The sequence below is a fragment of the Zingiber officinale genome, chromosome 6A (assembly GCF_018446385.1).
Source record: "Zingiber officinale cultivar Zhangliang chromosome 6A, Zo_v1.1, whole genome shotgun sequence".
NCBI classification, from domain to species: Eukaryota; Viridiplantae; Streptophyta; class Magnoliopsida; order Zingiberales; family Zingiberaceae; genus Zingiber; species Zingiber officinale.
In genome coordinates, this window is record NC_055997.1 from 131521419 (window position 1) to 131535651 (window position 14233).

Sequence of the window (14233 nt, forward strand, 5' to 3'; positions counted from 1 at the left end):
TCTGCTGGATCAATCCACGGATCAATCCAAACCTACTGGATCAATCCAGATCTTGGTTTTTGCCCAAAACCAAGTCCGAAGCCCCCTAAACCAACATCTAGTCAACCATGACTTGTTGGTACATAAGACCTAGCATCAGGTCACCCTTGACCAGCTAGGACTCTCTCACCAAGTGTCTGGTCAATCCCTTTGACCCACTTGGTCTTTTCTCTTCTTGCCAAGTATCCGGTCAGTCCCTCTGACCTACTTGGACTTTTCTTTCTCGTGCCAAGTATCCGGTCAATCCCTTTGACCTACTTGGACTCTCACCAGAAGTCTGGTCAACCTTGACCCATCTGGATTTCTCTTGCCTGGCTTCACTCACCAGGACTTTTCCAATTGTCTAGCTTCACTCACTAGGTCTTTCACCTGGCTTCACTCACCAGGATTTTCCTCTTGCCTAGCTTCACTCACTAGGACTTCCCAATTGCCTAACTTCACTCACTAGGTCTTTCACCTGGCTTCACTCACCAGGATTTTCCTCCTGCCTAGCTTCACTCACTAGGACTTCCCAGTCAAGTATCCGGTCATCCTTGACCTACTTGACTCTTCTTCAATCAACCTTGCATTGTCAAACATCATGTGGTATTGTAAGTGATAGTGTTGGCATTGTCAAACATCGAAACCCAAACCAAGACTCAAGCTTGGTCAACCAGGTCAACCTTGACCTGAGGGATGTTGCACCAACACTTAGGAGCACAGAAAAACGAGCAAAAGACGCAGTTAGTGAGAAGGACGACATAGGAGAGAGATGACGGGCGCAGTGCGTCCGAGAAACGAAACACTACGAAAGAGTATGCTGGCAGACAGAATGAAGTGCATGGTGTTTTCGAGGGACAAGAAATCAGAGCGGAAGGTTGCTCGAGAAGACTGAAAAATGAGTTCGGGTGAGCCCTATTCCGGATGGCCAAAATTACCTAAGCGAATTGAGTCGGAGCGGAAGACCTGAATAGAAAGTTAATATGAAGTTGACTCTGATTCGAGCGCCCGAAGCTATTCTGGGAGTCCGAATCAATTTGGTCTCGCTAGGAGCCCCTTGTTAGTGTTGCAAGGTTGCAAATATAGTCCCACATTGAAATCACATGGAAAATATCATGGGTTTATAAAAAAAGATATATCCATTGACATGAGGCATTTTGGGGAGAGCCCAAGAGCAAAGTCATGAGAGTCTAAGCCCAAAGTGGGCAATATCATACCATTATAGAGATATCTAAATTCTTTTAGGTCGCTCTTCACCGGATTAACCGCCGTAAGAAGCACAAGTCAAAGTCATGATCTAAGATCGAGCCGTGTGGGTAAAACCTTAAACGGAGTAGGGGAGTCCTTAAGCAGGTCAGTGACCTGATGCTTGATTGATATCTAAATTTTTTTTGATCCTTCACCCCTGTTCAAAGGTTGTCTGGACTTGGAGTTGCCTGGAACAGATAAAATATTATCTTTTGCTCGTTGTGTAGCCATTTGCGAGGAGATAAGATTTACCATGCTGGGGCGCTCGAACCGTGTCACGTCAGCAAATGGTTATTTTCGACCAGTGAGCTATAATTAGAGTTATGGTCTTCTCCTTTCATAACAACACACCTTGTACTTTGAATTCTATTCACTTCTTCACTTCCCAACTACATTTTCGTGTACGAGGTTTCTTGCTATTCTAGGAGTCTGAATCAATTTGGTCTAGCTAGGAGCCCCTTGTTAGTATTGCAAGGTTGTAAATATAATCCCACATTGAAAACACATGGAAAATATCATGGGTTTATAAAAAAAGATATATCCATTGACATGAGGCCTTTTAGGGAGAGCCCAAGAGCAAAGTCATGAGAGTCTAGGTCCAAAGTGGACAATATCATACCATTATAGAGATATCTAAATTCTTTTAGGTCGCTCTTCACCGGATTAACCGCCGTAAGAAGCACAAGTCAAAGTCATGATCTAAGATCGAGCCGTGTGGGTAAAACCTTAAACGGAGTAGGGAAGTCCTTAAGCAGGTCAGTGACCTGATGCTTGATTGATATCTAAATTCTTTTTGATCCTTCACCCCTGTTCAAAGGTTGTCTGGACTTGGAGTTGCCTGGAACAGATAAAATATTATCTTTTGCCCGTTGTGTAGCCATTTGCAAGGAGATAAGATTTACCATGCTGGGGCGCTCGAACCGTGTCACGTCAGCAAATGGTTATTTTCGACCAGTGAGCTATAATTAGAGTTATGGTCTTCTCCTTTCATAACAACACACCTTGTACTTTGAATTCTATTCACTTCTTCACTTCCCAGCTACATTTTCGTGTACGAGGTTTCTTTGCCTCGGGCGTTTTGTTCGAGAAGGAGAGTTTGATAGTGATTTATCTTCCTTAGAGTAGCAATCCTTTGATTAGGGGTGAGCATTCGGTCAAAATCGAACCGACCGAACCGAATAAACCGAAAACCGAATTTCTTTTCAACCAACCGAATCGACCGAATTTCCCTATGAAACCGAACCGACCGAACCGATAAAATATCGGTTAATTCGATTTTCGACCGAATAGACTGAATTAACCGAATTTTAAAACTCTATTCTGTTTTACTTTTAAAAATAAAGATTTTATTTAATTAATTATATTTTAAAATAAAATTTAATTAAAATAATATTCTTATTCGGTTTATTTGGTTTATTCGGTTTAACCGAATTACAAAATTCAAAATCGAAACCGAACCGAATTAATCTAAAACCGAACCAAATTTCTAAATTCGGTTGGTTCGGTTCGGTTAATTCGGTTTTTCCGAATTTTTGCTCACCCCTACCTTTGATTGCCAATCAAGTAAAATTATTATCTCGTACTCTTTTTAATTATGCTATATTTTTAGTGTGTAATTATTTTAAAGCTCAATCGAGTTGAGAAAGGTATTTGTCGTTTATTTGTGCAAGACAATTCACTCCCCTCTTGCCGATCGCAAGGGTCCAACATTCTATTCTCCGCGATCAGTGGAGAAATTTTTTGGCTGATTTAGATGATAACTTGGATTAAATGACGCTGATGCTACTAGAGCATGAAGAAATGAAAGTTCAAGCAGCTCAAAATTCTTCCGACAGAACTCATAAAAGGTATTTAAATTGAGATTGTGAAATCAGACATGATCATTTCTCAAACGATTACTTCTCTGTTCAGCCGGTATATCTTGATGAAGTATTTCAACGACGATTTCAGATGCAAAGAGAGTTATTTCTTAGCATAGTCAATGCCTTGCGATATCATTCAAAATATTTTAAATGGAGGGTTGATGCAGCATGAACACATAGTTTATCACCCATTCAAAAATGAACAGCTGTTATCCGTCAATTGACATATGGATCCCCTGTCGACATTTGTGATGAATACCTACATATGGGTGAAACTATTGCTCTAGATTGCTTGGTCAATTTCTGTCAGTGTGTGATTGAAGTATTTGTGCCACAATACTTAAGAAGGTCTAATGTTTTTGACATCCAACATTTGCTTGAAATGCATGAATAGATATTCAACTTCTATAATATGTTGGGTAGCCTTGATTGTATGCATTGGGAATGAAGAAATTATCCCGTTGCTTGGAAAGATCAATTTACTTGATACGATCATAAGGTCCAAACAATTGTGCTTGAAGCGGTTGCATCTAGGGGTGAGCATTCAATTAATTTGGTCAATAAATTAACCAAATTAATTGAAATTTAATTTAATGTTGGCTGATTGAATCGAATCAAAGTTTTACTAAAACTGAATAAACTGAATCAGTTATTTTGATTAACATCGAATTAACTGAATTTGTTTTAAAAAATAATAAAAAGAATTTATATAAAATGAATATCAAATTAACCGAATACTCACCCCTAGTTATATCTGCAGGCTTATGGATATGACATGCTTTTTTGGATTCGTGGGGTCACGTAATGATATCAATATGCTTAACGAATCATCTTTATTCAATGAAGTTCTATAAAAAAATGCGCTAGAGATTAATTTTACAATAAATGATATACAATATACACAAGGATGCTATTTAACTGATGAGATTTATCCAGAATGGGCTACTTTCATTAAGAGCTTTCTGTGCCCAAGATTCCAAGAGAAAAATATTCAAACAAAGACAAGAAGTTGCAAGAAAGGACGTCAAGCGAGCATTTGGAGTGCTCCAATCTCGTTGGGTAATGATCAGAGGTTCAGAATGATTTGGTATAAGAATAACTTGAAGAATATCATCTATATGTGTAGTATTTTGCATAACATGATTATTGAGGATGAGAGAGGGGGTGCAGTAAGCAATTGATTGAATGATGATGAAGATCCTCCAGTACAGATATTTCAGAGATCTACCCAAGAGTTTGAAAAATATTTTCGAAGAAACTGTGAACTATGTGATAATTAGTACATCATCAGCTTCGAGCCGACTTAGTTGAGCACATTTGGACATACTATGAGTGCGATCAGTAAAAGATTATTTTTTATAAATTATTTATAATAATTTATTATTTAATGTTGTATTTCTTATTTTAAAATTTATAAATTTTCAATATTAATTTTTAACGAATTAGGTGATAACAGTATCATATTAACAAATAATTAAATTTTTATTAAAAAAATATGTGAATTGTTTAGTGTGGGATCATTAAAAAAATTATAAATAGGTTTTTTATAGTCGAGAAAAGAGGGGTGTTTTTTTTTATTTTTGATAGGATAATGATGTGACATCTCGAAAAAAAAAAATATCCTAATATTATAATACTGAATCACCCAATCGAAGATTTCACCCTCCTCCCCCTTCAACTTTGATGACAGATTTATAGAATTCAATCAGAGTCGAATCTCGATAAAGTTTGAAAAATTATATTTTAATATGATGACTAATTTTTATTTTATAATTTACTTTCTCTCAATAATATAGAAAATCATGAGAAGAGGAGCCACCAGAATTCTTAACGGCCCAGCTAACTAAGTTGATAATCATACAATAGATGAATTCTTAATGGCCCAGCAAACTAAATTGATAATCATGTGATAGATTTATAAAATTGAATAAGAGTTAGAATGCTTGTAAAATCGTGAAAATATCTTTTAACATGGAGACCTCCTATTCCGTATTTGATCTACTCCTTTATAACAGAGTGGGACAATAGTGAATTTTACTTTTTTATCATAGAAATATCCTCCCACCGTATAAATTTCCTCCCACGACAAATTATTCAATGCCCAATTTACTTCCTTTTAACCATGTGATACAGCCGTACGAGGGCTATCAGTAGGACGATTTCACGAATTCTTAATGGCCCACTCCGTTCATATACTTCATGTCATTCTTGTTTTCTACGAAACGGATTTTGACTTTGCAGAATCCATTTTATTTTTAATTTCTTTTATTCACAATGAAAATTGATATTTTCAAAATTATAAAGATTATTTGTAGTTATTTTAAGATTTCTTCAATTTTTAACGCCATTTTAAATAATTAAAAAATTAATGGATTCAATTATGTCCACTTTTTCCATTTGCATTCCCGCAACGTTGACATTAGGGGTGGCAATTCGGTTCGGGTTCAGGTTGCAGGTTCGGATTGACAGGTTAACGGGTTGGCAAATGACAACCTGAACCCGACCTGATTATTAATTCGGGTCAAAATATTCAACCTAAACTTGATCTGTTTATTTACACTTGACTCGATCCCGACCCGTTTAACCCGTTTAATCCGTTTCACCCGTTTAACCCGTTTAACTCGTTCGACCCGTTTGACCCGTTTAACCTGTTTGACCCGAATATGACCTCAATTCATTAAATAAAATTTGTATATTTAATTAAAAATTAAAAATAACATTTATCTACATAAATTGAAAATTCATATCATAAATGATAAGTCATAGTAACATTGCAATCAATAGCATAACATATCTCTATGTTTAGAGTTTTTAACTTTTTAAAATTTATAATTTTAGTTTAAATTTATAATTATTTATAAACGGGTTCGTGGGTTGTAATTGGATCATTTCAGGTGGACCCAAACCTGACCTGTTTATTAATTGGGTCAAATGGATCGATCCGATTTCGACCCGAACCCGAAACTACCCAACCCTAACCTGATTTTTTCGTGTTCGGTTCGGGTCGTGTTTTCATGTCGGGTCAAAAATTACCATCCCTAGTTGACATGTAGGAATGGGTCCACAGACCGTTGCCAACCACTAATTGGTTTATGACACGTGGTTGTAATACCAGGATTGGAAAATTTTTTCATTTTACACCTAAAATTTACCTGGTTTTGGAAATGCTCTGTAGTTCAAAAGCATCTAAATTTTTAAGCTCTTGTCGTCTGTCGATTGCTTCTTTTTACTAAAGGTGGGCATGAGTGGGATGGGGCAATTTGAACACAAATTGATTAATTTTGTGAAATTGTAAAACAGTGGAAGGCAAAATATATTAATCAAATGTTTAATTAATCAAATACAGAATATATAGAAGTGATGGGATTGGGAAGCATGGCATGGAGTTCAAATATAGAATATATAGAAGTGATCGGGCATCTTTTGGAAGCATGCATGGCATGTTTGGGGGCAAGTTCAAGAAATGGAAGTGATGTTATGTGCTTGGAGCTACAAGAAGAGAGAAAAAGAAAAATGCATTTATAATTTCGATGAATAATGAATACTGTTCTATGAAACATGATCATTTTTTTCGAGTTTCTACTTTCAGTAACAAACTGTTTTAGCTCTTAGTCGACTACGCTATGTTTTTTTCTTCTATTATGATGTCATATTACCAGATATACTATTGCACTACTTGTACTAATCTTTATCTTCAACTGTTCTTCGAATGTAGCCATGATAATTAATTAATTAATTTAAGGATGCCAATTACATTGGACACTCCTACACAATTGCAAGTAGAAACATCAATACTCAGCATACGATACTGTAAATCGAGTATTTCAAATCAAGCAAAGATATTTAATGCGGAAAGTTCACAGTATCTTTATTTAAAATCACATCAGAGGGGTAACCATAACATGAAAAATTCTCTGCGGAGTTCTTCAGGCAATCTGAAGAAAAACAAAGAAAATAAAACAGCATAAGGAATCTTGTGGATTTTGAACACTCGAGTGAAACTTGAATTTTAAATTGAAACCAAAAACCATGTATCATACCCCTAAACGCTTCTTAGCCACAGCCAGTAGCTCTTTAGGATCTTGTACAGTTTCTGCGTACGCATCAATCTTGTACAATTCCTAAACAACATAATTCTTGTTAGAATTAACATAAGTAGGAAACTTGCATTGTTAGCTTATAAATATTAGATTTGAAAATAATTGTTGCATCTAAGTTGAGAAGACATATAATATAAAGGATCATATAGAAAGATCTTTTTTAGCTACTATACAATCATATATTTCACATATCATATAGAAGAAAGATGTGATTGAAGAGGATCCAATTCTCTAGGTGCATGGAACTACCTCAATCCACAATGCCAATTTAGGCCGGCCTTTAGTAATGTCATAATTCTTCAACTCAGTTAAGCCGTACTGGAATCTTTCAATGAAAGGAGCATAGGCAATATCAACCTAGAAAAAAAAACAAGTTTAGACACGCAAATACTGAAAAATTAAAAACACAAGTCATATGGCATTTTTCTCTAAATGCCTAAACATCGTATCTGAAATAGAATAGAAGTTATGAAACTAATGATTCATTGACCAAAAAACTTTATCAGAGATCAACTTTCAAAGTTGAAGCACCACTTCCAATATACAACTCCTAATGCACACTGAATAACTTCATTGGATAATGACATTTCAGAAAAAGAAAAGGATGGTGTTCATGTCTATTGATAAATGCTTAAAATTCTTGAAGATGTTTAATCCTTAAGTGGGAATCCAAACCAACACCGCACGTACAGATATGTAAAATAGTAGGAATAAATATTGATGAGACAAAACAATGTGAAGGGCAGGCCTATTTTGTTTGATTTATAGAAGTTGGCAGGAGAAGAGATAGTAATACTTTATTAATTGATTGTGAGCAAATCTGTTGTTTCAAACTTCAAGTTTGTCCTGATTCTGCCTTGGGCTAAATATTCGATAAAAAACCAACAACTGACATAGGACTTCTAGTTTGTCCTGATTTATTAAGGGTCTAAAGATTTGCATTGAGTTGTAAGACACAGATATATGAAGTTTTCATGACAATATAAAAGACAGATACATGAAGCATAAAATATCATAATTATGAAAGCATATTAGCAAAAGATCTGTACACAAGGAAATAACTTACCAACGTGAAAGGCAGGAGTAATATGTGATTGAGTTGACATTATATATTATTTATACAAACTGCATAGTTACTCACCAAACTAAATTGTCCAAGTAAAAATGGTCCATCATCAAACTTTGAAAGGGCATCTTCTAACTTGTCAAAGGCAGCAACTAATGAAAAAATGTGAAGTAGATTAGTGCCTAATAGATCAATTTCATGCGATAAAATAACAAAAATTAATTGATAAGAATTCTAATTCACCAACTGCTTCACCAATATCTCCCGGAGCAGGCAATGACTTGAACATGACCATGTTAAAAATATCACTGTATGAAAAGAGCTCCTCTGCAAACTGCCTCTTTGCGGGATCCTATAACTCCCAATATTATACACCAAAAAAACTAAACATTCACAAGCAGGAGAGCTTTGAGAAATCACTTACATTAGGCAGTAACTTAGGACCCTCAAAAGTTTCATCAATAAATTTAATCAGATCAAGACTCTCTCCTTTCACCTCGTTGTTATGCTCCAAAGCCGGCACCTATTGAGAATATATTGATATAATGACCAAGCTCGCATAACCAGCGCAAGCTATTGAACAAAAAAACAAACCGAGGGGAATCGAACCTTATTCCCAGGATAAACCTTCTCCTTGTACCAGTCTGGCCTATTTTGCAGATCGATTGGAACCAATATGATCTTTTCCTGCAAACCCTGCTCACGAAGCAAATCAACCGTCCAAAGCCGTAATCTTTCTAAACAATATTTAACATCTTAAACTTATTGCATCTGTTAAATTGATAAAGGAAAAAATACCTTAAAATTCCTAACTATCCAGGGGCGTTGCGCATATGGGCAGATGTATGAAATATACAACCTAAAAGCCGATCGCAAGGAAGCAAATAAAAAAACTGAAAACCGGATGTAATCCAAAACTAATGATTCGGAAAAGGGATTACCTGGTGGTGCCATCGAAGAGAGCTGGTGGTTCCGAAAACGAGTTGAGGGGCGGAGGAAGCACCTCCTTCACATATCTGCACAAGTGCAATTCCAGCATCAGCGAAACCTAGAGACGAGATCGAAAGAAAGGATTAAAAAGACTAAGAGAGAGGGATATCGACCCGAAAGACGCTGCCACTGCCGCCATCGCGAAGACCAACGACGAAGGTTCCAAACACTCGGTTCCGGAGGAGGCGAGTAAGAAATCGTGATTAAGGGATATAATGACAAGGTTTAAGGTAAGAAATAGTGATTAAGGGATATAAGGATAGATATAATGACAGGGTTTAAGGTAAGAAATCGTGATTAAGGGATCTAATCAAGGCGGTGATTGGTTCCAATTGTGAAAAAGGTGTCATTAAAATAAATTATTTTTTATTTTAAAAATGTCTCTATTTCAACGAATAGTTATTGTCAAAATTATATCTCGAGAGATTATAAGTCGCTTCAGAACCCGTTACGCTCAACCGTTACATATCCACCGCCGATTTGTCGAGACATATATCGTCAGCGTTCCCCCAAAAGGGCCAAAACCCCAAGGGCTCCGTCGAACCCGCTCGCAAAGCCATGGATTCGCCTCTACTGAAAGCGGCGGTAGAGAATCCTCCCGCTGGGGCGGCGGCTTTTGCCACCAAGCTTGCTCCTCCCGCAGCTGCCATCGCAGATCTCACCTCGACCCCACAGCAGTCCGATGGGAACGCCAAGGAGCTTGGAAAGCCTGGGCGGACGGAAGAGCGGAAGGTGGCTAAGCTTGTGGGCGTCAACTCAGGGATTTCGAGTAATTCCGAGGCCAGCGCTGTCACCGATCTTGAGAGAAAGCTCCGGCGAGCCGAGAGATTTGGGGTGCAGGTGGTGCTTTCCGAGAAGGAGAAGCGAAATTCTCGAGCTGAGAGGTGAAAATTTTGAACTTTGATCTAGTTCCTTGAATTCGAACTGTCTAAGTTGCTCCCTTTGTTACATATGCTAATAATGCATGTTTTCTATTTTGATTTTTCCTCATAATAAAAGAAGATATGTTTTGTAATTTTGCAACTTAAGCATGTTAAAAAAATGGAACCACGCTGAATTGGAGAAGACTCTAGATAATTTGGAATACCTTGGGTGGAGGTGAACGATAGTATTTTGGACAGATTAGAACCTTTGCGCAGTGGTAGATAGATATGATTGAATGTTTAGTTCTTTCTTTGAATAGTTCATTGAAACTAGGCTTTTGTTTCGGTATCTACTTGGTTTCATATTCAGTTTCTTTATGAACTTTATCTGCCACATGTAGTATTGTTTATTGTATTGTGATTTTGTAAATGGAAATATGGTCTGGTATATATGAATTGAATTTAATAACTCAGGTTTAGATTGTTATGTAATGTCTGTTGTACTACTTTAGGTTGATTTTGACTTTAGATCATGAAACTAATTAGGTTGGATCATGTCAGATTTATTTTACTGTAGTTATTTATAGAAAAAGAAAAGTGTAATCATGTGCATTTAACACTTGCATTATTGGCTAATGAAGATGGAGAGGTATAGGAAGATGAGTAAGATTAACAACAGACAAATGCTTGATTTCTCTTTATTTAGGTGATGGTATCATACAACATGAAACTTGACCGTAATAAAAAGATCTCAGTAATGAACCTCCATAAGTGCTTTCTTTTCCTGTTTTGGTTATCAAATGGTGGTAGTCCTTGTGCTTGATACTTTGTGTTGTTTTCTCAAAATTATCAGTTTCTTTCCCTTAAAGTCAGGAAGATTTTTTAGGACGAAATTTGTTCACCTTTTCCTGCTTGAATGAGCATAAACCCTTTCACTGTGGAACAAATAGGGTTCAAAATTGTTTTGATAAAAACAATAATAATAATAATGCCATACCTCATCTATGTATTTTATCAATGTCTTGGTTCTTCACTTTTCCTGCTTGAATGAGTATAAACGCTTTCACTGTGGAACAAATGGGGTTCAAATTGATAGAAAATAATAATGATAATAATGCCCATACCTAGTCTATATATTCTGTCAATGTCACGGTTATGACCCAGATCTCTTTTTGTTTTTCTCATTTTCATATCTTGTTTTGGCTTGATAATTGTTACTTTCTACTCTTAAATGCTAGTCAATTCTCAATTTTTTATGTTAGATGTGGTCTGAGCATCTATGATTTTAGTTAAATAGGTTATAGTTTATTTATTGCCCAGGTTATGTGTCTGCATTGTTTCACACGATATAAGGACTAGCCTATTCATAATGTGCTTTGCAAAGTTGTTTCATTGAGAATGCATATCCCTTTCATTACTTTATGATCCCCAAGCTGTTGCTTGAATATTATGTTCCTTTCTAGCAAGCAATTAGTTATGGTTTCTAACGTGCATACCCATTTTCGCATCTTAGTTATTTTTATTTTCCTAGTGGTAAGAAATGCATCCAATTCTTGCTGTTTCTTGTCCTCAGCTGAGGATGATAATTATGTAGTCATAAAGAGCATTTAACTGGTTTTTCCATATTTTGCTCTATATTTGATTGTTAGCATTTCTTAGGATCCTATAATTATCCAGTTAGCATTTAACTGGTTTATCCAATTCTTGCTGTTTCTTAGGATCACTATCCATTTTTCAGGCCTTAATAAGATTGAACTTCTTTAGCAGGTCATGAATATTTGCTTCCCCCAATTGTTTTGTTGTTCATTTGTCAATTAACTGAGGTTTGCTTTTTAAAGTGTGAGAAGTGTTTCTCACTTATATATTAATTTTGTTAAATCTTATTTACAGGTTTGGAATTGGTTCAAACATAACTGGAAGCAAGATCCCGGGACAAGCAGAAGAGGAGAAAAGAAAAGCCCGGGCAGAGAGGTGTTATTTTGCTCCATCATAAGATTACCTTTTCCCCTCAAATTGCAAATCCTTAAAAGTCTCTTTCTTTTCCATATCGTAGGTTCGGACTTAAGGTGGATAATCCAATTGATGAGGCAGCAAAGAAGAAGGCTCGATTGGAACGATTCGCACCGAACCCAAAGCTCAACACTTCAGAGGAGGAAAAAAAGAAGGCAAGAGCAATAAGGTGATTGGTTGTTTCATTGATCTTTGTCTCAGTTTGTCATATTTTGAACACATGGTTTGCTGTTTCTTTCCTTGATTTTACCAGACTGGACATCTTGGAAAATAAGTGCATCTTCATTGATGCTCAATTTTGAAACATATTTTTTCTTTAGAAAATACGAAAAATGCAAGTGTGAGTGTATATATGATCATTTATCCTACATCAGATATTATAATATCACATAGATCATGGATAAAATGCATTTAATATTATGTACAAATGATAACAGTACCCTTTTTTACTCCATATTCACGGGATTTGCACATGATTAATAACAATATAGTTTACTAACAATGGCACACTTAAGAGAATAACATTTGACTTTATATGGTTTTCTTTCTCATATATGTTGATTTGACAACAACACACTCTCAAGGAATTCAATTGGAATCCATCTCTGGACATGACTGTTAGGGAGGTTATATCTTTATACTGTTATATGATATATAAAGCACTAGAAAAAAGGAAGATCTCACCTGAGAACTCCTTGGCCATCTTCTACAATTTGTGGACAAACACTCCATCCTTTTTTCCATGTCTCCACCCACAATGGAATTTAGTTGTGCTTTTATGAAGCTTGGGACAAGTTATTTGTTGAAAATCGTTGACAGTGATTATAATCTACCCATCTTATTATAATCATTAAGTTAATTAAGAATCAGATTAAATGTGGCTTGTTTCTCAAATTTTGCCATTAATTATCTGATTATTTAATTTGTTTTTAGAAAACAGGCTATAATAAAAATCAATTTATTTAAATGCTCTCTAACAATCTATCCATTCACAATTAACTTGGAAGAACTTGCAAAACATTAAAAAAAAATGAGAAACAACATATTGGATATGATTTTTTCCCAAGATGTTTTATAGCCAAACCTAGACTGGCAAATTGTTTAGATTCGTAAAAACGTCAAGCAATGACACATTGAGGTTGGCAAGTCTAACCCACAAAATCTTTAGCGAGCAGGAGACGGGATCAACCTGTGTTGCTCCTGGTCTTGCTTGTTCATTTTCAAATAGGCTTGAATCAGCTTGGCCATCATCTATGACACCTTTAACTGAGCATACTTTCTCCATAATACAATCATCTGATTCTTTTATTCTGAGTATAACTTCCTTTACAGGTTCTCACAGGATTCATCTGAAGTGAGTGGCGAAGCCAACTGTGATCTGGTAACTATCACCTAGCTAGGAAACATTCAAGAAGAAAGGCAATTGCTTTCTCTCTAAATTCATAGTGCTTATTCTTTTTCTGAAGCCAGAAGGCGAAAACTGAGCAACCCACTTGATTGGGTTTTGCAGCAGATCATCAACGTCTCCATGATCAGGTACTTGGATAAACTATTCCTCTTACGATCGTTATCAGTAGCTAACAGATTCTTGTATCGTCTGTAGACATCTCGTTTAGCAGGTTTCCTCTGTTGAATTGTGACACCCAAGTTCAGCGTATGAAGTTTTAAAGTATCTCCATGTTCTAAAACATGATTTTGATGACACAGTTGCTGTGTACTTATGTTCCCTTTGGGAATGGGTTTGGATTTGGGGGTTAATGTTCTTCAGGAATCTTGATATCATAATTGTAGCATTTGTATTGCTAGTTACTTCTGATCAGCCTTGGAGAATACAAATTATCACTACTTTTTAGCCTATAATTGGAAGTAATTTACGACATTGTTGGATTTGTTAAGCTTGCGAGTTCGATTGTGCAGTGTGTCGGGTATATGAATTACAACACCTGTTGTCATTTCCTAAGCACCACTCGTGGACAGGCAAAAAAAAAAAAAAATTTCACTTAATTTATTTTTAAAATAGTGGTATAAAGAGATAATCCAGTGCACCAAATTTCTACCATTGCAAGTATCGAGAAA

General features: G+C 36.0%; 2 protein-coding genes across 3 annotated transcripts; one reads left to right on the forward strand and one right to left on the reverse strand.

Moving 5' to 3' along the window:
* Positions 1 to 6948: 6948 nt before the first annotated feature.
* On the reverse strand, positions 6949 to 9532 carry LOC121998134 (protein IN2-1 homolog B-like). The gene is made up of 10 exons (XM_042552894.1): positions 9398 to 9532; positions 9236 to 9310; positions 9093 to 9153; positions 8904 to 8990; positions 8719 to 8817; positions 8538 to 8646; positions 8370 to 8446; positions 7478 to 7585; positions 7169 to 7249; positions 6949 to 7063 (listed from the first exon to the last, which is right to left on the reverse strand). The coding sequence occupies exons 1-10, from the start codon at positions 9421 to 9423 to the stop codon at positions 7055 to 7057; spliced, it is 732 nt and encodes a 243-aa protein (XP_042408828.1). The 5' UTR covers positions 9424 to 9532; the 3' UTR covers positions 6949 to 7054.
* Positions 9533 to 9789: 257 nt separating this feature from the next.
* Positions 9790 to 14014, forward strand: LOC121998135 (protein MODIFIER OF SNC1 11-like). 2 transcript variants are annotated; one of them, XM_042552896.1, is made up of 6 exons: positions 9790 to 10168; positions 12038 to 12118; positions 12201 to 12326; positions 13490 to 13538; positions 13624 to 13693; positions 13761 to 14014. In XM_042552896.1, the coding sequence occupies exons 1-5, from the start codon at positions 9843 to 9845 to the stop codon at positions 13639 to 13641; spliced, it is 600 nt and encodes a 199-aa protein (XP_042408830.1). In that variant the 5' UTR covers positions 9790 to 9842; the 3' UTR covers positions 13642 to 13693; positions 13761 to 14014. The 2 variants fall into 2 exon arrangements, with proteins under 2 accessions (XP_042408830.1, XP_042408829.1); XM_042552895.1 differs by having other exon boundaries at positions 13628 to 13693.
* The last annotated feature ends 219 nt before the right edge of the window (positions 14015 to 14233 follow it).